Consider the following 24,399-nt stretch of genomic DNA (forward strand, 5'->3'; position numbering starts at 1 on the left):
TTATACTTATTTTATCACTTAACTTTTACATTTCCTAGGGGGGGCTGCGATCGGTAGTTATATATGCTACACGTGCCTATACACGTGGTTTTCTAGTACCTTGGCCATACGGCGGTAAGCATTTCTAATTCTAACCAGGATACCTTACTATAAGGTTACATCCTAGGTTAATTATTTTGCTTTTTCTTTGCTGTTTAACTTTCACTTTCTTATCCCTATCTTTTCATACCTCATGAACTATTAGAGTATTCGAGGGGGATTGAGCTACTATATCTATTCTTATACCTTTTTCCGTTCACCTTTGTTAGCTATAGCTCACACTGTTATTTTTGATTAGACTACCGTGACAGCATTTACCATCAACTACGCACATATGCCTAACAATAAATATAGCTCTTTCTATAATTCTAATTTAATTTAAATTTTGGCTATCCGTCGGGCTAACAGTCATCTTGCCAGTTTACTGCTAAATTTGGGATTAATTAACCATTTGGCTCTAACTTACTACAAATTTTATACTTTTGGCTCTAACTACTACAAATTTTATACTTTTGGCTCTAACTTAATATTATTTTACGTATATTTGGACATAGTTATGCTGGACGATGACTACAGAAACGGATAGCTCGTTAATTATGGTTTATACATTGTAAGGGTTAGCCCTTGAAAAAGTCCCTTGCAATGTATCTTATTGCCATAACTAACATTTTAATGGTATTTTTATATATGTTTATTTTTTTGCTTATGTCATGGCATAGATTGATTTTTTCCAGGTCACGTTGGGTACCCGCCAGGGTTTATGGCTTACCTGATAAGCTAGTATATCATTTTTTTTACCTTAAAAAACTCTTACCATTATTAACTTAACTCATATTCATACAGACCGATGTAATGTTTAATCGTCCTAGATGGCATTAATTGGTTATGTGACTACTTAGTATTTATTATAATATTTATATTTATTATAACATTTAATATTTGCTTTGTCATACTTGGAAATATATATATATATATATATATATATATATATATATATATATATATATTAATTGCTTTAAAATGTTAAAAACTGTTTTTTTTTTTATTTTTATTTATAGTCTCAGCCTTACAATTCATTACTAATTAATAAAAAACACGTTATATTAATAACAGAAATAAAATATCACAGAGGGCAATGAAAATTCATGTGGAGAAGATATACAGAAGACTGGTCATGGTTTGTTATAAAATACCACATGAAATGCAGTTTTTCTTTCAGAAATTTTAATGAATATATCTTTTTATTGGTCTTAACAAATTATAATAAGAAAAATATATAAACTATCTGATGAATTTGTAGAAGAAAAAGTCTGCATATAAAGGAAAGGAATTTCTGTGCAGTTTTGTAAATTCTAATGGTGCTAAGAATAAATGAGCAATGAAATAATACTATCATAATTATTATAATTTGATAAATAATTATAAGAAAAACAGTTGTATTATTGTTTTATTACTTACAAGTGAAAAATATTAACAACTAACAATTAAGAACTGACTATTTCTTAATATGAGGGGTGATCATTTAATTCATGGACTGGTGCAAGATCTCATCTTAATTGTCATCATCTGAGTCTTCTGTGGATTTCTCCTTTTCGAAATACTCTCCCTTGAACTTTACACACTTTTGCCACCATCGTACCACACATTAAATGCTTCTTGCAAGCCATCTGTCGAAAGACTGTGAAGTGCTTCCATTGTGGCTCTACGAGCATCGCTGTTGGACACAAAATGCTTGCCTTTTGGAGCTCTCTTCTGAAGAAAGCTCTGAAAGGCAAGCGTTTTCAGGGCTGGAAATAGGTTTGTTTGTTTGTTTGTTTGGTTGGTTTTTAGGAGCATTAGCAACCAAGGCCATATTGCTCCGGGAATATGCGGTGGTCATTCCCTTGACCTTTCCGCATCCTCCGTATTTGGTGGTGACGGGCTCGAACCCCGGTCTAATCAAGAAGCGTGTGTGCTACGCACTGCTGCTCCTTCCCACCTGGCTACGGAGGTGCCCTGGAAATAGGAAGAAATCACATGGGGCTAAATCTGGTGAATAAGGGGGATGTGGCATAACCTCAGCACTTATGGCAATGATCACTGGCTGCACAATATTAGACTTATGTGGCCTGACATTGTTTTGATGACAAACCACTTCACACCAGAAAGTTCTTGTTGTTTTTCACGAATGATGCAGTGAAGACTCTAAGAACCTTTGAGTATGCTTCCTTATTCATAGTTGTTCCACGAGGCACAAAATATGTAACAAGAATGCCTTTTATGTCAAAAAACACAAGAACCATTTGTTTGTCAGCAAAATGAGAAGCTCGAAATTTCTTAGGTCTTGGTGAATCAGAATGCTTCCACTCACTCGACTGTTGCTTTGTCTCTGGCTCATTGTGAAAAATCCAAGTTTCAACACGTCACTATTCGATTTAAGAAGTTTTAACCCTGTGTTTCTAAACGATCAAGCATTTTTTGCACAAGTCTACTCTATGTTGTTTTTGTTCTGGAGTCAAATAGTGTAAAATCCAGAGAGCACGGATTCGCAACATTTTCAGGTGATCTTTCACAATATTGTGAACACTATATTTCACAATATTGGGTCCACTGTTGTTTTGTGTATTTATCAATGATATTGATGAAGGTATATCAGGCTTAATGTCGAAGTTTGCAGATGACACAAAGGTTGGCAGGGTTGTTAATGACAGTAATGGCAGTGTGCTACTGCAACAGGATCTAGATAATTTGGGTGATGAGCTAAGAAGTGGCAACTGAAGTTCAACCTTGACAAATGCAAAGTACTGCATATGGGTAGAAGTAACCCCAGAGAAACATACCAACTGTGTGGTACTACACTTAAGGTGGTAGAAAATGAAAAAGACCTGGGAGTAATTGTGCAGTCAGATATGAAGTTTTCTGAGCAGTGCAGACAGGCTGCTAGGGCGGGTCATGGGGTTTTGTCAATGATATATAGAAATTTTGCTAGCAGGGAAAAGGAGGTGATTGTCCCTCTGTATAAGGCAATGGTCAGGCCACATCTTGAGTACTGCGTACAGGTCTGGAGGCCTCATTTTAGGAAGGATGTAGATTTGCTTGAGCGTGTACAGAGAAGAGCAACACGATTGGTGAGGGGAATGAAGGGATTCTCTTACCAAGAGAGGCTTAAGTTCTGCAAATTGCAGTGGCTGGAGACTAGGCACCTGCGCGGTGATCTGATTGAGGTCTATAAGGCCTTGAATGGGTTGAGCACGCTGAATTCTGATGGGATCCTTCCACTTGTTCAGATTACCAACCTACGGGGACATAAGTTCAAATTAAGAAAGGACAGATGTAGAATAGATGTGCGGAAATTTGCCTTTAGCCAGCGGGTGGTTAATTGCTGGAACAAACTTCCATCTGTCGTTGTGGAAGTTGATAGGTTGAATAAATTTAAGGAGGAACTGGACAGGCATTTGGAGGGAATGGTGTGATTTTTTTTTTTTTTTGGCTGATGCTGCATAAGCTCCTACACTTGCTTTCTTGCATCATGTGCTACTACTACTACTACTACTACACTACCGTATGAAATTGATTGGCATTTTAACAGCTAATTCACAAGTGTAATTTGCCTGTCTTCACCCAAGATTTCCTGGTGTTTTGCAATTTGCTCAGGAGTTGTTGAGGGGATGGCTGACCAGGTCTTGGGTCATCTACAACACTCATGGCCTTCACTGAATTGCTCGTGCCATTTAAATATGGCTGTCCTACCAAGACACTCAATACCATAGGCTTCCTTTATCACTTTAACTGTTTCCAATGCATTTAAGCCCCATCTGACACGATAACAAATGACACATCGCTGTTTAATCTGTATGTCAGACATGATACTTGCTTCAAAACGATTGTCAGTGACATGGGTTTAAAAAAACTCTTCTTGCAACATTAACTCGACAAGTATTGGCATGCACTCACAGAGTCTGCTCAGTAGCAATTATGGAAAGTTTGCATGTTAAACATAAAATCTTGCACCAGTCCAGGAATTAAATGATTACCTCTCATAGAAATAGCTAATTCTTGTTCTAATTATTTAAAATTTTACCTATTTGCTTTGAAGCCTTTCTCTTTTTGACAGGTGGAGACTTCTTAAATTCCTCTTTCCTTACAGAAACAGCTATATCCTGGTCTTCTCTTTGTTCATTATCTAAAATTTGGACATTATTAATCAAATTAAGAAATATGTTATACTGGCTTTAAAATAAGCTATTTTATTATTATTTTTTTAAACTAAATTTGGCATTCTAAAAACAAAAATGTGACTTGAGCTTTGTACCTTAGAAAATAAATTGTCACCACCAGTGGGTGCACAATGTTCACCAGTTTGGGCACTTATTTTAAAATTTACTTAAAAAAAAAAAAATATATATATATATATATATATATAGTAAAAGTGTAATAGTCTGGGAACTGAGTGGGTTAGCCAGCATGTTTGTTTGTTATTTGATTTTTAGGAGCATTAGCAACTAAGGCCATATTGCACCGGGATAATGCGGTGGTCATTCCCTGACTTTCCGCATCCTCCGTATTTGGTGGTCACAGGCTCGAACGCCGGTCTAATCAAGAAGCGTGTGCTACGCACTGCTGCCCCTGCCCACCTGGCTATGGAGGCGCCCAGCCAGCATGTTATAATATACACTGAAAGGACAGAATTCATGGGATACCTGGTTCCTGGACAATGCAATGCTGTCACCCCTGTCGCTAGTGAACAAGCTCACCACTTGGCAGGTATATAAGTACACTGCATCCACATAGACGGTAATTTGATGTCAGTATATATAAATGTCGCAAGTTAACTAACTTTGAAAGAGGGATGATAGTGGGTGCCTGATGCAAGAGTCACTCTATCGCGGAGGTGGTACAGAAATTGCACTATCCCCATTTGACAGTATCAAGAATGTATCAAGTATATGCCATTTCCAGAATAACATCTCATCGTGGACAGCACTGTGAGTGAAGAAAGGTGGTGGATGAACATGGCTGTCGACGCCTGTCTCATATTGTTTCAGCCAACCGGAGAGCAAAAGTGGCACAAATCACTGTCGACTTCAATGAGGGAGGTGCCTGAGTCTCCAATAAGACTATCAGGCGATCATTAGCTGCAATAGGTTATGGGAGCCGCCGATCCACCAGTCCCATTGCTAACACCACAACACAGGACTCTTTGCTTCAACTGGGCAAAAGAACATTCGAGAGAATGAGAGTGTATGTATCTGGTGAAAACCGCACAAAGCTATGCATCCATCATGTCAACAAGGAACTGTTCAGGCAAGTAATGGTTGGTAATGGTTTGGGGCGCATTCAACTGGCACAAGTTGGGACCTCTGGTACGTCTAGATGCATCTCTGAATGTTCCAGGTGATGTGTCCATCCTTGCAGACCATCTGCATCCCTTCATGGTCATCGTGCACCCACAGGGCAATGGACTCTTCCAGAAGGACAATGCACCTCCCCACAGAGCCATGGGTGACTCCAACATGGTGTGAAGAAAATTCCGTAGGTTTTACCACTACGGAACGGCCTCCCTGTTCACTGGACATGAACCCTATGGTGCATCTTTGGGACGCTGTGGAAAGGTCCATTTGAGCTTTGGATCCTCAGTCCAGGAATGTGACAGAATTATGGACAGTAGTGCAACAAGCATGGATGGAAATACTCGTGGAATGCTTTCTTAAACTAGTGGGCTGAATGCTGCACCACGTGACGGCCCTTATCTGGGTGAAAAGTGGGCCCACCCATTACTAGGCAGGTGTCCCATGATTTGTGTGTGTTTAATCTATTAAGAATAATTGGGATATATGTAAAAGTTACGTCAGATCAGATTAATGCCATCAATAGTAGATTGAACACTACATCAGTCTGTAATCTAGTTATTATAGTAAAAGTATAATATATACTATATAGGTACTAAATATGTATATAAACATAACAGTATACAGTGGGCCATAAGGCCAAAATAACTTATAAAGACTAAAATAGCCTGTGTAGGTCTACATTGCCATACCCTGGAAATAATATAATTAGTAATAATATATACAATAATGATTATGTAGCTAATTATTGATCTATAGATACATTGAAAGAACTTTTTCAAGGCTAACCCCTTTCAATATATCTCACTAATAATTAGCAGAGCTATCTGTTTCTGATTGCCATCTGCCTCTTTTTAACTAGGTCCAATTAATAATCATAAAGGCTATTTGGTTAAAATTTAAATTTAACAGTAAACGGGCAAGATAAAGCTAGCCCGACAGATAACTACGAAATGAATATATAGAATATTATATAGAAAATAGAAGGCCAACATAATTTTCAATTTTAGTTGTGGTAATATTATTTGATTTATATTTATGCAAAAGAAAGCTACCGCTGACATAAGGAGAAAGGAAGTAGGGAGAAGTATAGTAATAGTACCTCAATTTTATTACTATCATTATTATTATTATACTTATTACTATATTATTATAGTAGTATCATTATTACTATACTTATCCCTACTTCCTTTCTCCTTATGTCAGCAGTAGCTTTCTTTTGCATAAATATAAATCAAATAATATTACCAAAACTGAAATTGAAAATTATGCTGGCCTTCCATTTTCTATATATTCATTTTGTAGTTATCTGTCGGGCTAGCTGTTATTTTGCCTGTTTGCTGTTAAATTAAAATTTTAACCAAATAGCCTTTATGTTTATAACTGGACCTAGTTAAAAACAGGCAGATGGCAATCAGAAACAGATAGCTCTGCTAATCATTGGTGGGATATATTGAAAGGGGTTAGCCCTTGAAAAAGTTCCTTTCAATGTATCTATAGATCAACAATTAGCTACATAATCATTATTGTATTCTATATTATATATATATATACAGTCAATTCTGGTTATTTGGGACACATCGGGACTAGTGCATTTTGGCCCGATTAAGCAGCTGCCACAATTATCTGAAGTTTCACGTAAAAGAAGTTAAAAATACAATGGACCCCCACTTTACAATTGGTTCACTGTACAGTCAAATCACGTTACGATGGACTCACCACAGTAATGTACCATTCACTATACGATGTGTAGTAAGTGCCGGTCATTGTGATCACGTTTGTGAATTGAATTTTAATTCTATCAAGCAGCGATTCTAATCAGCAAAAATAGGAGGAATATTATCCACAGGCTATAAAAGTAAAGATATATTAAGCACAAATTTACCCTTTATTACCTTACCAATTAAAAAATTAAATGATACCCGAAAAACGGACAAATATATGTGATAATCAGAATAATTAATACATACTGTAATATGTACATACTAACTAGTTGACATTTCTGTTCACTGACATTTGTGGGTGGGGTTAAAATGTAAAAAGATAAGTAATCAATAACGAAGAACTTGACACACACAAATTGCAAGTAACACGATACACGCAAGTGAGAATGGAGTAACAAGTTAAGAAGATTTAAAAATAGGAATGAAGAGAAGATTCTGAAACTTAATTTTTTTATATGATTGAAGATTCCATGGAAATAACCTAGGAAATAACCTTTAATAGGATATTAAATTGGTTGCCATGGATAGCTAGGTTATTTCACCATAATAACCCACAGGATTCCAGCTGTCAGTATTATCGCAAATTCAATAAGATCGAGTTTACTATCCATTTATGATAGATTGCACTAACAGAAAAGCCCAATAAACAGGTGACTGCTAATTGTTTTTATTGTTTTATGGTTGTGACCTCCAGAAATCCGACCGAACCATGTGATAAGGTCGGAGACAGTCGTAGGGTAATCTCCAGTGCTGCGGTCTTCTGCCCCGATTAAATGGCATTTTGTCCCAATTAAGTGAAGTACACCCAGGCCATTTTCTCAATTGGGTTCTGTTTTTTAAGATTTTCCCCAAATAACCGGTGGCCTAAATAACCGGAATCCACTGTATGTGTGTGTGTGTGTGTGTGTGTGTGTGTGTGTGTGTGTGTGTGTGTGTGTGTGTGTGTGTGTGTGTATTTTTTTTTATCCCTTGAATGCTGACATGTAGGATGAAGATTTCACAAGAAATACAAATTCTTACTGAAATTAACCTTCAAGCGAAACAGAAAAATGTTTTGAATTAACACACACTGCATTTCGTAATTGATTTATAGCATGGATAAGTTTGTTGGAAGGTCACAAAGATTACTGCTATTCGTGAGCAAAATTAGAGATCCACTGATAATTAGCAATGAGGATCTCAAGAATTTCTCAGTTTTCTGTTTAACAAAGAATTAGACTGACACAATGAATTTTAAATGTCTGTTTGTAAAACACATTGAAACAGTAATTTTTATTCACTTGTATTTGATCACAGGAGAAAAAAATGTGTATGTTCGATGATCATTCATTTGTGACAGCATTATAAATAAATAAATTTTCTGTTTACACACCTATATAGCGAGTTCGTGTCTAATGGCACCAGGGGTTTTCCCCATCTCCGTGTTGCTTTCATTGTAAGTGTAACAGTTCGCTGTAAAGGCCAGAGATTTAAAAGTATATGGATTTTGTAAGTGTCGTGTATCATTGTTCTTCTGGCCATTTAGCTGCTAGATCCCTGCTGGGGCCCAACGTTGTCCACACTATGCCTCGTGGAGGCAGACCAGGTACACCAATATTTAGATATTTACTCTGGCAGGTCCTGCCACCTAATTTCCTGAGATTTCAGTGGCAAGGACCTAAAAAAAAAATAAATAAATAAAATAAAATCAAATAAAAAATAAAAAAATAAATAAATAATTTAATAGTATTGGGAAGTAGTCGCTGAAAGGTTAGGCCGAAAGGGGTTTTTGTATGTGGTTGGAATTTTGACAATTTTTTTAAAAATTTTGACATTGTATGGGGTGTTCGCTGGTGTTTAGGCAGAGTAGGGGGAGACTGAAGACGGGGAAAGTCAGAAATATGGAGCCAACAGGGAAGGCGACCCCAGGTCAAAGTTTTAAATTTAAATTTAGACTGAGCGGGGTTACACTGTGAAAGTGAACAGAGTAGGGGAGAGACTGAAGGCTGGGGGGGAGGAAACAGGAAGTAAGGGGTCGAAAGAGGAGGTGACCCCTATGGTCAGTGGGGCAGGCCCATGTCCCACCAGGAGGAAAAGGAGGGTGAGGAGGGGAACAGACAGTGAAACCATCTCCTCCCCTCCCCAGGGAAGTGGAAAGTACCGTGCGAGAGAGCACAGGTATAGGATCTCCTGTGACGTTGGCAGCAGAGCTGCAATGAGGTCAAGTCCATGGTAGGTATTCTATTTAAGTTCTACTTCTTCTAAAGAGATGTCAACTTCTAGGGTTGTGGGTCATCATTCCTGGGACAAGTCCCATACTTGCAGTTCAGGTTGTTGAGGTTGCACTTGCAGTCTGTCATCAAGTTTTCGGTTTTAATCTTCTTTCGTTTAAAGAGGAGAAATGCTAGTTGGTGATATGTTTTGTTTTTGGGTTGTCATGGTCGGGTGGCTTTTCCTCAGTGAATGGCAATTTGCACCCTTCTTCTTGCAAAGAGGTCCTGGGCGAATCGTGACAATGCTTTATAATCTTCTTCCGATTCAAGGAGGAGAAATTCTTGTCCTCTTGGAAGATATCTCACTTTTGTAATCAGAATACATCTTAGGTCTCCGTAGATGGGACAATCAAAAATAAGATGGTTCCAGTCTTCTATCTTTCCACAAGTGCAATGTTGGTTTTCTGTGAGTCTGAAAGCCAGCGGGCTTTGCATTGAAGGGGCCATGTCCTGTTATTAAATACGTTGTATGAAGTCCTGGGAAGAATCATGATGGTGATTTCGAGTATACTCAGCCACCAAAGTGAGTCAAATGCCCCGGCGAAGTCGATGGAGATGAGGAGGAAGTATTTCCTGCTGAATGCCCTTACTGTAATGAGCAGGTTTTTCAAAGCATCTATCATGGAGGAACCTGAGAGGAACCCATATTGGTTTACCACTGGTAGTCCTGCTGCTTTATAGTGCTGGGAAATTCTTTTATGCAGTAATCTTTCGTATAGTTTACTCACCACTGACAGAAGTGCAATGGGTCTATACGAGTCTGGATTCTCTGGCTGTTTGGTTGGGTTCAAAATTAACTTAATATTTGCTGTCTTCCATTCAGTTGGGTACACACCTGGGGTGACAACATAAGGTCAAAGGAGTTCACAAGTACACAGAATACAAGAATATGACTCAATTTTGTAGTCATGTGGGATTGAACTAAAGCCACTCAAAGTGCCATGTACCCTTTCAATTGACCAATCACATGGCTACAGCAGCCTCACCATGTGAGACTGCTGTAGCCATGTGCTGCTATATATGGTGTTCATAAGCTGTGTTTGTAACTCAACAAGTGACCTGTAATTTAACTTCTCCTGTGTTTTTTGATTTGTGTTGCTTCAAAATTAATGCCAATAAAACTAGATAGCATAAAACTAAATAGGTATCACTGCATTCAGGAATCTATTAGATCAGTGTAGTATTGTCAATTAATTAATTAAATTTATTAATCATATTAATTTTCATTGTTAATCAATCAATTGTATTCAAGCGGCAATCATTAGAGCATTAGTAGAGGCATGTGATGCAAGAAAGCAAGCTTATGCAGCATCAGCCAAAAAAAAAAAAAAACCACTTCCACTTCACCCCTCTGTTCGTTCGAAATACCTGTCCAGCTGAGCCTCAAACTTATTTAGGCTATCAACTTCCACGACAAGGGATGGAAGTCTGTTCCACCAACCAACCACCTGCTGGCTAAAGGCAAATTTCCGCACGTCTGTCCTACATCTGTCTTTCCTCAATTTGAATTTATGCCCTCTCAGGTGATTATTCTGAGCAAGAGGAAGAATCCCATCAGCACTGAGCATGCTCAAACCATTCAAGGCTTTATACACCTCTATCAGATCACCTCGTCGGTGCCTAGTCTCCAGACACTGTAATTTGCAAAACTTAAGCCTTTCTTCGTAAGAGCACCCATTTGTTCCATTCACTAGGTGTGAATGGAACAAAGCATGAATTAAGTGTGAATGGAACTGACCATTGCCTTATACAAGGGAATAATCACCTCCTTATCCCTGCTAGAAAAATTCCTATATATCATTGATAATACACCATGAGCTACTCTTGCAGCCCGTCTGCACTGCTCAGAGAACTTCATATCTGCCTGCACAACCACCCACAGGTCGCTTTCATTCTCTACCACTGTCAGTGTAGTACCACAGAGTTGATACGTTACTCTGGGGTTGCTGTTTCCCATATGTAGTATTATCATGCCCCAGATCAGAGCAGCAAAGCAAAGGGCACAAAGTAGCGGGAATGCTGTGGCTCGGGGTAGAACCGAAGGTGGGATCCCTATTGCTGGAACTTTGTACTAGATGATTTATTTAATACATTCCAGGCCAACGGGTACATGGTAGCATATGCTGACAATTCTCCAAAACCTAAAAAAACAAAGGTGCAACTTGTGAAATGTTTGTGGATGTTTCTGGGACAGAACATGATCTAGCCAAGGAGGGTGTGTGTGTGTGTGTGTGTGTGTGTGTGTGTGTGTGTGTGTGTGTGTGTGTGTGTGTGTGTGTGTGCACGCGCGCTAGGTGCAGACTGTGTCAAGAAATTAGGTGCCAACTCAACATTCTGATGGGTGTCTATAAAGGAATAGGGTGGTTGGTCTCGAAGGAATTAAAATGAGGGTTGTTGTTGTATTTGGGTCTTTTGGCACAAGGGCCTCTTGGGCCATATTTTGCCTTTAAAATGAGGGATCCATCAAGCTTTCAGCTACCAACTGGAATCCAGAGCTCACTCTTGTGCATCAGGCAAACACAGTGGCAATCTTAAAGGCAGAATCTGCTGGTCCTACTGGAGCTAGTTATTGTGGTGACTCAATCGTCAGGGAAACTGTACTGTACTGTACTGAAAATATACTGTGCAAAAAGGATAGGTGGAATAGGACTAGGGTATGTCTGCCAGGGACAAAATTGCCGAAGTTGTAAAGCAGATGTCATCTTTAAAGGGCACAAAAAGTGATACTGTCATACACGTTGGCACTAATGACATTAAGAGTAGGAGATCTGTGGACTTACTTAACAAGTACAGATCAACATTGAAAAAAAGTCGAGAGTTAGGGTTAAATTTGAAGGTGTCGGCAATTCTTCCCAGATACAATAGGAGGGAGTATATGATGAGAGCCTTGTTACTCAATTCGGCCCTGGAGAGACTGTACAAGGCTCATGGGGTAGAATTTTTCTCAGCATGGTCTGTTCTTGTTAACAGGAGAGACTGCTTCCACAGGGATAGGATATACTTAAATAGAAAGGGTACAAGAATATTTGTTGCTGTTATTGAGGCAGTGTTAGGTGGGTCTGAAAACTGGTAAGCTGGGGGGGGGGATTCACATATTAATAGATTAACAGAAGCTGCAGGAGGAAATGGTGAAAGTGATTCTTGCACTGAATGAGCAACAGCCTGGAAATCAAACTGCTGGGGATTTCAAGAACTGCTAGGAGTCATCATGGAACAAGTAAATACGTGGGCTGTGTTAGGGTAACTAAGAGTGAGAACAGGTGCATGTATACTTGCATGTACACCAATACTAGGAGTATAGTGAATAAATTTGATGAATCTGAAGTGCTGGTGAAGACATCAAAGGTGGATATTATTGGGATATCAGAGACGTGGTGTCACACAAATGTAAGGAATTCAGAATTTGAATTTGGGGAGTACAATGTGGATAGAAAGGACAGACGGGATTAGGAAGGGAGGAGGGGTTATGCTGTTAGTTAAGAAATACAAAATCTAAGGCAGTGAATCCAGTTGACATGGATGGACAGTGTAATGCTGGGTCAGTTTAGTGTGACATAAGCACTGGGAAAGAAAAAATTATGAGGATAGGAGTGTGTTATGGTAGCTACAAGTTGATCTGTAACCAAATTACAAAGGAGGTTAGGCAGGCGAAGGCAGATTACGAGAAATCCTTGGCAAAAGATGCTAAGAAAAACAGCAAGGATTTCTTTACTTATATAAACTCTAAAAGGAAGGGGATGAATCTTATTGGTCCACTTGACATAGATGGTTCGACTGTTGATGATCCTGCTCAGATAGCAAACAAACTGAATGAGTATTTTGCATCTACATTCACACGTGAGGAATTATTAAGGTTTGAAAATGGCAGAAGGTTATCAAATTGTAGCAGGATACTTAATGATTTTGTAATAACTGAGAGCAAAGTGGAAGAGAAACTGTTGAAGTTAAACGTAAGAAAAGCACCTGGGGTGGATGGGATCTATCCAGTTATATTAAAGGAGGCGGCAAAGCAACTAAGCAAACCGTTAGCCATAATTATGAGAGCATCCTTGGACTCAGGGGAGGTTCCCACGGACTGGAGATGTGCAAATGTATCCCCAATTCATAAAGGGGGATCGAAGGGTGACACGGGTAATTACAGACCAGTTAGTTTAACTTCTGTTCCGGGTAAAATATAATGGAGTTGCTGGTTAAAGATGCATTGCAGGATCATCTAGACAAGACTGCAGCAATAATTCAGACACAGCATGGGTTTGTTAAGGGAAAGTCTTGTCTGACAAATTTGATAGGATATTATGATGTGGTTACAAAGGAACTGGATGCAAAAAATAATTTTGATATCATATATTTGGATTTCAGGAAAGCTTTTGACACTGTTGCGCATGGAAGACTATTGTACAAATTGGAGCAGAATGGTATTAAGGGTAAGTTGCTACAATGGATAAAAGGATGGTTAAGTGGGAGAAGACAGAGGGTAGTAATCAATGGGTGCTGCTCTTCTTGGACTAATGTTATTAGTGGAGTCCCACAGGGTTCGGTGTTGGGTCCACTGTTGTTTTGTATATTTATCAATGATATTGATGAAGGAATATCAGGCTTAGTGTCGAAGTTTGCAGATGACACAAAGGTTGGCAGGGTTGTTAATGACAGTAATGGCAGTGTGCTACTGCAACAGGATCTAGATAATTTGGGCAGATGGGCTAAGAAGTGGCAACTGAAGTTTAACCTTGACAAATGCAAAGTACTGCATATGGGTAGAAGTAACCCCAGAGAAACGTACCAACTGTGTGGTACTACACTTAAGGTGGTAGAAAATGAAAAAGACCTGGGAGTAATTGTGCAGGCAGATATGAAGTTTTCTGAGCAATGCAGACAGGCTGACAGGGCAGGTCATGGGGTTTTGTCAATGATATATAGGAATTTTGCTAGCAGGGAAAAGGAGGTGATTATCCCTCTGTATAAGGCAATGGTCAGGCCACGCCTTGAGTACTGCGTACAGGTCTGGAGGCCTCATTTTAGGAAGGATGTAGATTTACTTCAGCGTGTACAGAGAAAGGCAACAAGATTAGTGAGGGGAATGAAGGGATCCTCTTATCAAGAGAGGCTTAAGTTCTGCAAATTGCAGTGGCTGGAGACTAGGCACCTGCGCAGTGATCTGATTGAGGTGTATAAGGCCTTGAATGGGTTCAGCACGCTGAATTCTGATGGGATCCTCCCACTTGTTCAGATTACGAACCTAAGGGGGCATAAATTCAAATTAAGAAAAGACAGATGTAGATTGGATGTGCGGAAATTTGCCTTTAGCCAGCGGGTGGTTAATTGCTGGAACAAACTTCCATCTGTCGTTGTGGAAGTTGATAGGTTGAATAAATTTAAGGAGGAACTAGACAGGCATTTGGAGGGAATGGTGTGATTGTTTTTTTTTTTTTGGCTGATGCTGCGTAAGCTTATACATTTGCTTTCTTGCATCACATGGCACTACTACTACCACTACTACCTGGGGATAATTGTGCAGTCAGATATGAAGTTTTCTGAACAGTGCAGAGAAACTGCCAGAGCAGGTCATGGAGTTTTGTCAATGATACAAGGAATTTTGCTAGCAGGGATAAGGAGATGATTATCCCTTTGTATAAAGCAATCGTCAGGCCACACTTAAAATAAGGCCTCCAGGTCTGTACTGCGCACAAGCCTGGGGCTTCATTTTAGGAAGAATGTAGAGTTGCTAGAACTAGTACAGAAAAGGGCAACAAGATTGGTGAGGAGAACAAAGGGATACTCTTACCAAGAAAGGTTTAAGTGCTGCAAATTTCAGCATCTGGAGACTAGGCACCTGCTAGTTGATCTGATTGAGATGTATAAGGGCTTGAACAGTTTGAGCAAGCCAATGCTGACGGGATTCTTCCTCTTGCTCAAATTACAAACCTGAAGGGGCATAAATTCAAATTGAGGAAAGACAGTTGTAGAATAGATGTGTGAAAATTTGCCTTTAGCTAGTGGGTAGTTGATTTCTGGAACAAACTTCCATCTGTTATTGTGGAAGTTGATAGCTTAAATAAATTCAATAAATAAATGCACCCATCCATGAATGGATGGGTGAAATGGGAAGTGCATTTTTTTTTTTTTTTTTTATCTGAAGCTGCATATCCTTGCTTTCTTGCGTAATATGCCTCGACTAATGTTAATATTATTTGCCATTTTTTAGGATGTCACTTTTCAAACTACAGAATTTCAGAGAACTTTTTTTTATCTGTAAACGTTTGCTTTTTGGTAATTAAATTAGCCTCGGGGAGCACACAAATGACTGTTGAAACACATAGTGAAAATAAAACGAGTTTTGATATTTGAATGGTACAAGTGCTTAAAAGATGGTTGTTGTTGTTTGGTTTTTAGGAGCATTAGCAACTAAGGCCATATTGCTCCGGGGATATGCGGTGGTCATTCCCTGACCTTTCCGCATCCTCTGTATTTGGTGGTCACAGGCTCAAACCTGGGTCTAATCAAGAAGCGTGTGCTACGTACTGCTGCCCACGGAGGCACTCTTAAAAGATAGGTGCAATATCATTTAGAATGAAGCAAAGTGAAAACCCTTGAACATCAACAAATGATAGCACATTTAAATAATCTTTACTATGGATTGGTTGGACTGACTAATACTTCTGTTTTTCATCAGATGCATTATTCAGGCTGACTGTCACAGAAGAATTTTAGCCACAGCTTCTGAAGTTTGAATATCGTATCGTAGTTGCCTAGCCAACTCATTATTTTAAATGTGTAGCAATAATTTATTTTTTTGTTCCAAATTTTTACAGAAAGTCAGATGAAAACAAGAGTTGAACTTTCAAAAGAACCGGTTAAATATCATGATCATGATAGTAAATTTCTAAAAACAATAGTGAAAAGAGATGAAATGTGGTGTTAAATTTATAACCTGCACAAAAACACCAATCCTCTGAATGAAAATCTATTTCCCAGGAATAAAAAAAAAAAATACTGGAATTCACAGGTCTCGCGATAGTTATACTAGAATAATTTTTTGATTATTAGCATTAGTAGTAGCAAATGATGCAAGCAAGCAAGTAAGTTTATACAGCATAAGAAAAAAAAAAACCCTTCCCATTTCACCTATCCATTCCCTCTAATAGTTTCTCTAGTTCTTTCTCGAATTTGTTTTAAACTATCAACTTCTGCAACAACAAATGGAAGTTTGTTCCAGTAATAAATCACTCGATGGGTACAGGCAAATTTACACACATCTATTATGGAACCATCCTTCCTCAATTTGAATTTATGCTCCCCCTCATGTGCATGGTCTAAGCCAGTGATCTCGTTGCGCACCCTTATTTTACTTAAAAGGACTAGCACACACCCAGGAATAAAAAATTAAATATAGAAGTTTAATATTTTTTAAATTTATAAATCATTTACACAAAAGGCATTATATCTAAAATCACATAATTTTAAAAGATCACCAATAAAAAAATATAAAACAAAATTAAATTGAAGTTCAAGTACAAAATGCATGTACTTGAACGTGCATGATCAAATAAAGCCGCGCGATCAAACAAAGCTGCATATTGAAGTATTAAAAATACATTTAATTATAATTTTTATTTTCAATTATGTTTTGAAAAGGTAAACTTTTCATAATTAATAAATATTAATTTATTGCGGATTATCTCGTGCACACCATGGATCATCTCGCATACCCCTTGGGGTGCACACACCCAACTTTGAAGACCACTAGTCTAAGCAAGAGGATGAATCCCATCAGAAATGAGCTTGCTCTATCAATTCAAAGCCTTAAATACCTCAATGAGATCACCGTGCAGGTGCCTAGTCTCCAGATGCTGCAATTTTCAGAACTGAAGCCTTTCTTGGTAAGAGCACACCTCTGTTCCCTTTACCAATCTTGTTGCCCTTCTCTGTACTCATTCCAGCAGCTCTACGTCCTTCTTGAAATGAGGCCTCCAGACCTGTATACAGTATTCAAGATGTAGCCTGACCACTGCCTTATACAATGAGGTAATCACCTCCTCATCTCGGCTAGCAAAGTTCCTCTATATCATTGACAAAACCCCATGAGCTGTCTTGCCAGCCTGTCTGCATCACTCAGAGAACTTCATATCTTACTGCACAATTACCCCAGGTCTTTTTCATCTTCCACTACCCTGAGTGCAGTACCACAGCTGGTACAATAATCTGGGGTTACTGCCACCCACATGCAGTACTTTACATTTGTCCAATGTTAAACTTCGATTGCCATTTTTCAGCCCATTGTAGTAGCATACCATTATTACTATCATCAACCACCCTGCCAACCTTTTTATCATCTGCAAACTTGGCCACTAAGCTTGATATGCCTTCATCAGTAGCATCGATAAATATAGAAAACAACAATGGGTCCAACAATAAATCACATTAGTGGAGTTCCTTGGGGGACTCCACTAATCACGTTAGCCTCCGAAGAGCAGTGTCCATTGATTACCACCTCTGTCTTCTCCCACTCAACCATCCATAGCAGCAAATTGCCCTTAATCCCACACTGCTCCAATTTGTACAACAGTCTTTTATGTGTAACAGTATCAAAAGCTTTGCTAAAATCCAAGTATATGATATCAAAATTATTTTTTGCACCCAGTTCCTTTTGTGACCACATTGTAGTATCCAATCAAATTGGTCAGACAAAATTTCTCATTAACAAACCCATGCTGTATCTGGTAATTAACAAACCCATGCTGTATCTGTATAACAGGCAGGGTTCAATTTGAATAGTAAGTTAAGGTAAACAGCAACATTTTACTCTCTTTTTCTTTCTTATTAAAGATTTAAAGATTAAAAATGTACTAATTTTACACCACACTAAGTAGATATTTGAAAGATATTTTAGAAGCACCTAAAAAACAAAGATTGCCATGATGTTCTTGTTCCCTTTGCAGGTAGCACTTTTAAACATTGCTGAATTTGTGAATTAAATTAAAAGTACCAATGGATAGTAATTAGAGAACAATGAAACAGAATAAGGAGAGATTTTATCTGCTGGAGCACCATCAATAATCTATAAACCTGTCATAGTGCTACACTAAAAGGCTGTATCCGTTTGCTATAAAATTATAATCATGCAGAATACCTACTAACTTAAGATTGTAGAACCAAATCAAGCCTTGGATCTCCGTCAATATATAAATACCTTTGATAGCACCTTCTTGATGGAAAAATTTATTGTACTGTTGGAACAAATGGTATTTTTGGCAGACAGGACTCTATTCATGAAAAATAAATAAATAACCAAACTTGTAAATAAATCACTAAAATTTGAATAATACCTTCACAGGTCAGCTATGAAAATGGAATAAAAAATAATTCTCTAAACAAAATAATATAAAAAATAATAAACCCATAAATGGCATTATTAGAAGGATTAAATCATCTAGAATTATTCATCCTGTTGTTTCTCTATATCACTACCTTTACAGGCTGGCACCATTAGTAGCCTTTTTTTGCCATTGTATCCAACAGGCAGTTTGAGAATTATTTAAGTTTTAATCATCCCACCTACTGTTTACTCAAGAATAACTAGATCAATTTCTATTATAGAGTTTTATGAGTTTCATCTTATTTTATTTATTTATTTTTATTGCTAAATGGGGAAGACAGCATAAAGGCTTAATTGTTGGTATTTTTCCCATTTAGAGGGCACTATCTGGGAGGGTGATTTATTTCTTTAGTCTCAACTTGGTAAGGACTACTTGTAATTTTTTATAGCAGAGGTCCACAACTTTTGAGCCAAGCCTTATATCCCCCTCCTACAGATACCAATGCTTTGCTGTTCCTGAAAAAATAAGCCCCAGCAGATAAAATCCATCTACATTCTATTAAATTTGACTATATATTTTTTTATTTTGTATTTTATTTTATTTCATGAATCTTTAAAAGCATCAGTTGCAGACTGTCTCAGTAAACTTCATTCTATTTTCATTTCAAATTTCAATGCAGGGCAATGTAAAATGAATACATTTATAATTTCTGTGTATTACACCTTTTTCAGAGATATTTTATAAAAATATACATACCATCATCCAATATTTTCTTCCAAATATCACTTTGAATATCCTGTTTCTCTGTCTCATGAGTGTGAACTGTTTCTGAATCACCTTTATCAGAAACTATTAATTCTGGGGTATGTGGGGGATCATTATGTGATTCTTCAGGTAGATTATCTCCATCTATAAAATAAATTTAATCAGGATTTTTTTTTACCTCTTTTAAGTTTCATATAAGAACTAATTTTTTTATTAACAATTATATATATAAATCAGCTAATAGCAAGTTTCTCATCGAAATAATGGACATACTTCAAACAAAGTAATTTGAAAATATTTCTTCAAACTGCAGACAAGGTAAAATATCGAAATACTTCCAGTTAGTGTTTAAAGAAAAAGCAATTACATATATTCAGCATTTGAAGAAAATACAATTATAATATATATTTGTATTTAAAATTTTTCTTTCAACAATAAAATAGCTCCTGAAAATCACTGAGAAATGATATTAGAAGGTCTGTATTTGTGAAACCAACTTACTATAAGTTTGCTGTGATCATGTGTTATAACTATTTATCCATTACCTTGCACATCAGGAAACATAACATAGAAAATTTTCTTGCAACAATCAACATACCAGAGTTTAAATGAAATAAACTTTAATGTAATAAAGCTTATTTTATTACATTAAATAAATGTAATAAAATGTAACAAATGCTAAAGTGGAATAAATAAGTAAAGAAAAAATGAAATAAAATTGATAAAAATAAATAAGAATGTTAAAATACCATAAAAAAAAGGCTAAAATAGAGTAGCTTTTGACGTGAGGTGCCTCTTCTTCAGCTTGAAAGAATGAATGGCATACTGGGTGTAAATAAATTCATACGACACATGATTAGTATAGATAAGAATGACTGGGTAGGATCACAAAAAATAGTAATCTCATGTCAGTGATATAAAATTATGCAATATGAGGTATATGCTAGTACTAACTATATTGCAGAATAGTAGACTCCATAATAGAGTGGATGCAAGTCCCCCTATTGTGATTCATAGTGTAATCTGCAATGGAAATATGGAATGCTTCAAGCAATAAGCACTGGTGGTAGCAGTGCGAGGAGTAAATCATTTGACTATCACAAATATCACTTTGTGATAGTGATCAAGATTGCATTGTTCATTCAGTGTTTGGCAATGGCAGAGTGATCAAATTTAGCAGTGTGAACAGCCCCCTCATGTTGAGAAACATGATTCTTCCACCCCTGGCAGTCTTGCTGATGTAACATATCCAACAATCTGGGCATTTGAGAGAGTAAACAGAGTTGCATCATGAAAATAAAGGGATGAATGACTTCACTCTTGAGATGATAGACTGCAACTTCCTACCAATGTCATTAGGTCCAAGTTATTGACTGCTTAAACCACTATCACTAGCACTCACGGCTCAAAGCATACCATATTTTGATTGCAGGCCACACTATGTATCACCCTATTATGGAGATTACTATTCTGCAATGCAATGTGCACTAGCATATACCTTGTACATGTAATTTTATGTCACTGATGTCAGATTAACAGTTCTTGAGATCTGCTCAGTCATTCTTATCCATAATAATCACGAGCAATATGAATTTATTTGTACTCCATTATACCATGAATTCTCTCAAGCTGAAGAGGAATTTTTCCTCAAAAGATTCTTCTTCCAGTCACATAGCTCCCTGAGGAGCTGTTGTGGCCACCAACAAATTCCTCCAACTGCATCGATCATGTGCTCTACAAGTGGCATCGCAAAGTGTCATGCCCAGAAGTTCACTGATCCCATCCTTCCACCTAGTTGCAGTTCTTCCTCTGCACCTCTTCCCATCGATTTTTCCTTCCATTATATTCTTCAACAGAAAGTTTTCCCTTCTTACTAACTATATGACCAAAAAACTTGAGTTTTCTTTTGTTGATGCTATGAAGAAGGATTTTAGGTCTGCAAGTTCTTCGATCCAAGTAAGCAATACACATTATTCTCCTGTAAACATCACATTTCAAATGCCTCAATTTTCTTCCTGTCAACTCTTTTCACATTCCATCCTTCACATCCATAAGTGGCAATTGGAAAAATTAACGAATCAATGATTCTCAGTTTTGTCTTTAGGGGCAGATCTTGATTTCTCTATAATTTTGTCAGATCAATGACCAACGTTTTAGCAATTGCCTGCCATCTCTTTACATCATTTGAGTAGTCGCTATTTATCCTGTGTTTGATCACCTTAAGTAATCAAATTCATCAACTTCTTCGATATCTTGCCCATTAACCTTCACTTTACTGGAACCGAGATTATCACCAATCACCATAATTTTAGTTTTACACACATTCAGGAACAATCCTTTTTTCTTACTTGCTTCACATACTCTGCTCAGAGTTTCTTTCAGATGAGCCTTAGAATTGCAAATTAGCACAGTATCATCTGCATAACGAAGGTTGTTTATCTTCAGTCCTCCAATTTTGATGCCAGTCTCTAAATCTTCCAAAGCTTCACGCATGATATCTTCGGCATGAAAATTAAAAAGGTGAGGTGACAAAATACAACCCTGCCTGACACCGTTACCTATTGTGAAAAAATCCGTTTCCCATGTTGGTTCTCACAGTTCCTTCCTGTTCCTGGTACAGTAGCTTAATCAGGTGAATTATGTGGATTGGGAAACCCATATTAGTCGTTTCGCATAGTTTCTTATGTTGAACACAATCAAATGCTTTTGCATAATCTATAAAACACCACAATACTCAAAAGATACTGTATTTTATTTACTGAATTTTGACAATTTTATTTTTATTGTATTTTAATGTGCTTATTTCTTTTTATCAGTTTTATTAAATTTGTGTTTTACTTATTTAAACCACTTTAGTATTTGTTTGTTACATTAAGTTTATTTTATTTTAACTATGCTGGCTGGTTATTTCAAAAATATTTTGAATAAATTGGACTAAATTTGAAAAAGCATTTGGGTTGTAGATGTACATTCCAGCAAAAAAAAGTTTTTCAAACTGAATTCCAAAATTATTTTTAAAATTATTATTTTTTCTGTACAACAGCATTGAAATAATTCAACTAAAAAAAAGGATCAGACTAGAGATCAAAACAACTGCAGTAGAATCATGTGTTTTAGATTTCCTTTTTCTTATTTATTTATAAAAATTATTTTCATTACTTATTTTAAAAATAATCAAATAATATAAAATTCCATATGAGTAGGAAACAACTTGTCATTGATTTCAATGTTTCCTTTTGTCATTTTTTAAACTGTCTGTCTTCAATAATAAGAAAAAATATTTTGCATATCCATTCACACATGGCAAAATGTTTTTAGGGATGGGGCCTACTACCAGAAGTATACCAAATTACAGCTGGAAGTTAAATAATCTTGTGAAAACTCAGTGGAGATGTGCAAATGCCTCTCCTATTCACAAGGGGAAACAAAGGGCAAAGTGAGTAATTAACAGACTTATAAGCTTAACTTCTCTTCCTGGGAAAATAAAGAAGTTAGTGGTTAATGCAGGATCATCATGATAGGAATGTGGTTATACAGAAATCACAGCACGAATTTGTTAAGGGCAGATCTTGTCTGACCAATCTGATGAACTACTATTTCACAGTAACAAAGGAACTGGATGCAATAATTTTGACATCATATACTTAGATTTCAGTAAAGCTTTTGATGCTGTTCCACATGAAAGACTGTTGTAGAAGTAAGTTTCTGTCAGTGTGGGAGAAAGTTACTGCTATGGATAGAGATGGTAGAATGTCAGAAGTCAAAGAGGTGGTTATAAATGAGATCAAATGAGGTGGTTATAAATGATATTAGTGGAGTTCCTCAGGGTTTGGTGCTGGGCCTGTCATCTCTTTGCAGTTCTTGCAGTATTTATTAATGATATTTATGAAGACAGATCAAGCTATTGTCTAAGTTTACAGATGGGTTAAACAGGCTGGTTAACGACAGAAATCAAGGCATACTACTGCAACAAGACCCAGAAAAATTGGACAGCTGGGAAAGGAAATCGCAACTGAGGTTTAATGTTTAAATGCAAGGTACTAAATATGGGCAGCAATAATCCCAGAATAACATAATAAATGGGTGGCAAAGAATGAAAGACGCCCAGGGATAACTGTGCAGTCTGACTAAAGTTCTGCAGACAATGCAGGGAGGCTGCTAAGACAGCTCATGGGTTTTTGTCAATGATATACAGGAATTTCGCCAGCAAGGAGAAGGAGGTGATTATGGCATTATATAATACAATGGTTAGGCTGTACCTTGAATACTGCATACATCTAGAAGCATCATTTAAAGAAGAATGAGGATCTGTTGGAACTGATTCAGAGAAGAGCAACAAGATTAGTTAAGGACACAAAAGAGTACTCTTATCATAAAAGACTTTAGTTCTGCAAATTGCAGTGCTTTTAAACTAGGCACCTGTGAGGAGACCTGTAGTGTTTAAGGCTTTAAATGGATTGAGTCAACTAAATGCTGATAGCTTACTTTTTCTTGGACAGCACATATATGGGAAAATAAATTTAAACTGAAAAAAGGATGGTGTAGGAACATATTTCCATCAGGTGTTGTGAAAGTGGACAGTTTCAATATATTTAAGGAAGAATTAGATAAATTATTAGAGGGGATGAAAAGATGGGGTGGGTGTGTTTTTTTTTTTAACCTGGCTGATGCTGTATAAGACTGCTTTCTTGCATTATTTGCCACTACTAATAGTAATAACAATCAGATAAGAAGCTTAAATAATGCACCTTATATCATAATATAATACATACCTCTCTTCATGTTCATGCATAGGTTGCCTAATGAATAATATGAAAATTGTCATCTCTGATATCAATAAATATCATTTGCAGTCTTGGGTTTCCATTCTAATACTATCATGGAAAAAGTTAAAAGTTCACAAAAACAGAAACTGTGCTTCTATTTAACTATCTTGTGATTACAAAAATAACAGTTAATATACTTTATTCCACTACAA

At 37.1% G+C, this 24,399-nt stretch overlaps 1 protein-coding gene across 1 annotated transcript in view; it reads right to left on the minus strand.

The window, feature by feature from the left end:
- Positions 1-24,399, minus strand: part of LOC150075394 (uncharacterized) — a 159,095-nt gene that overhangs the window by 17,553 nt on the left and 117,143 nt on the right. Inside the window, exons 10-11 of the mRNA XM_090388473.1 lie at positions 19,413-19,565; positions 4,100-4,201 (exon numbers count right to left, since the gene is read on the minus strand). Coding sequence (XP_090244599.1) covers positions 4,100-4,201; positions 19,413-19,565 — 255 coding nt within the window. The remainder of the gene's footprint in view (positions 1-4,099; positions 4,202-19,412; positions 19,566-24,399) is intronic.

The sequence above is a fragment of the Mastigoproctus giganteus genome, chromosome 14, assembly GCF_048544385.1.
Source record: "Mastigoproctus giganteus isolate SK-2022 chromosome 14, ASM4854438v1, whole genome shotgun sequence".
Lineage (NCBI taxonomy): Eukaryota > Metazoa > Arthropoda > Arachnida > Uropygi > Thelyphonidae > Mastigoproctus > Mastigoproctus giganteus.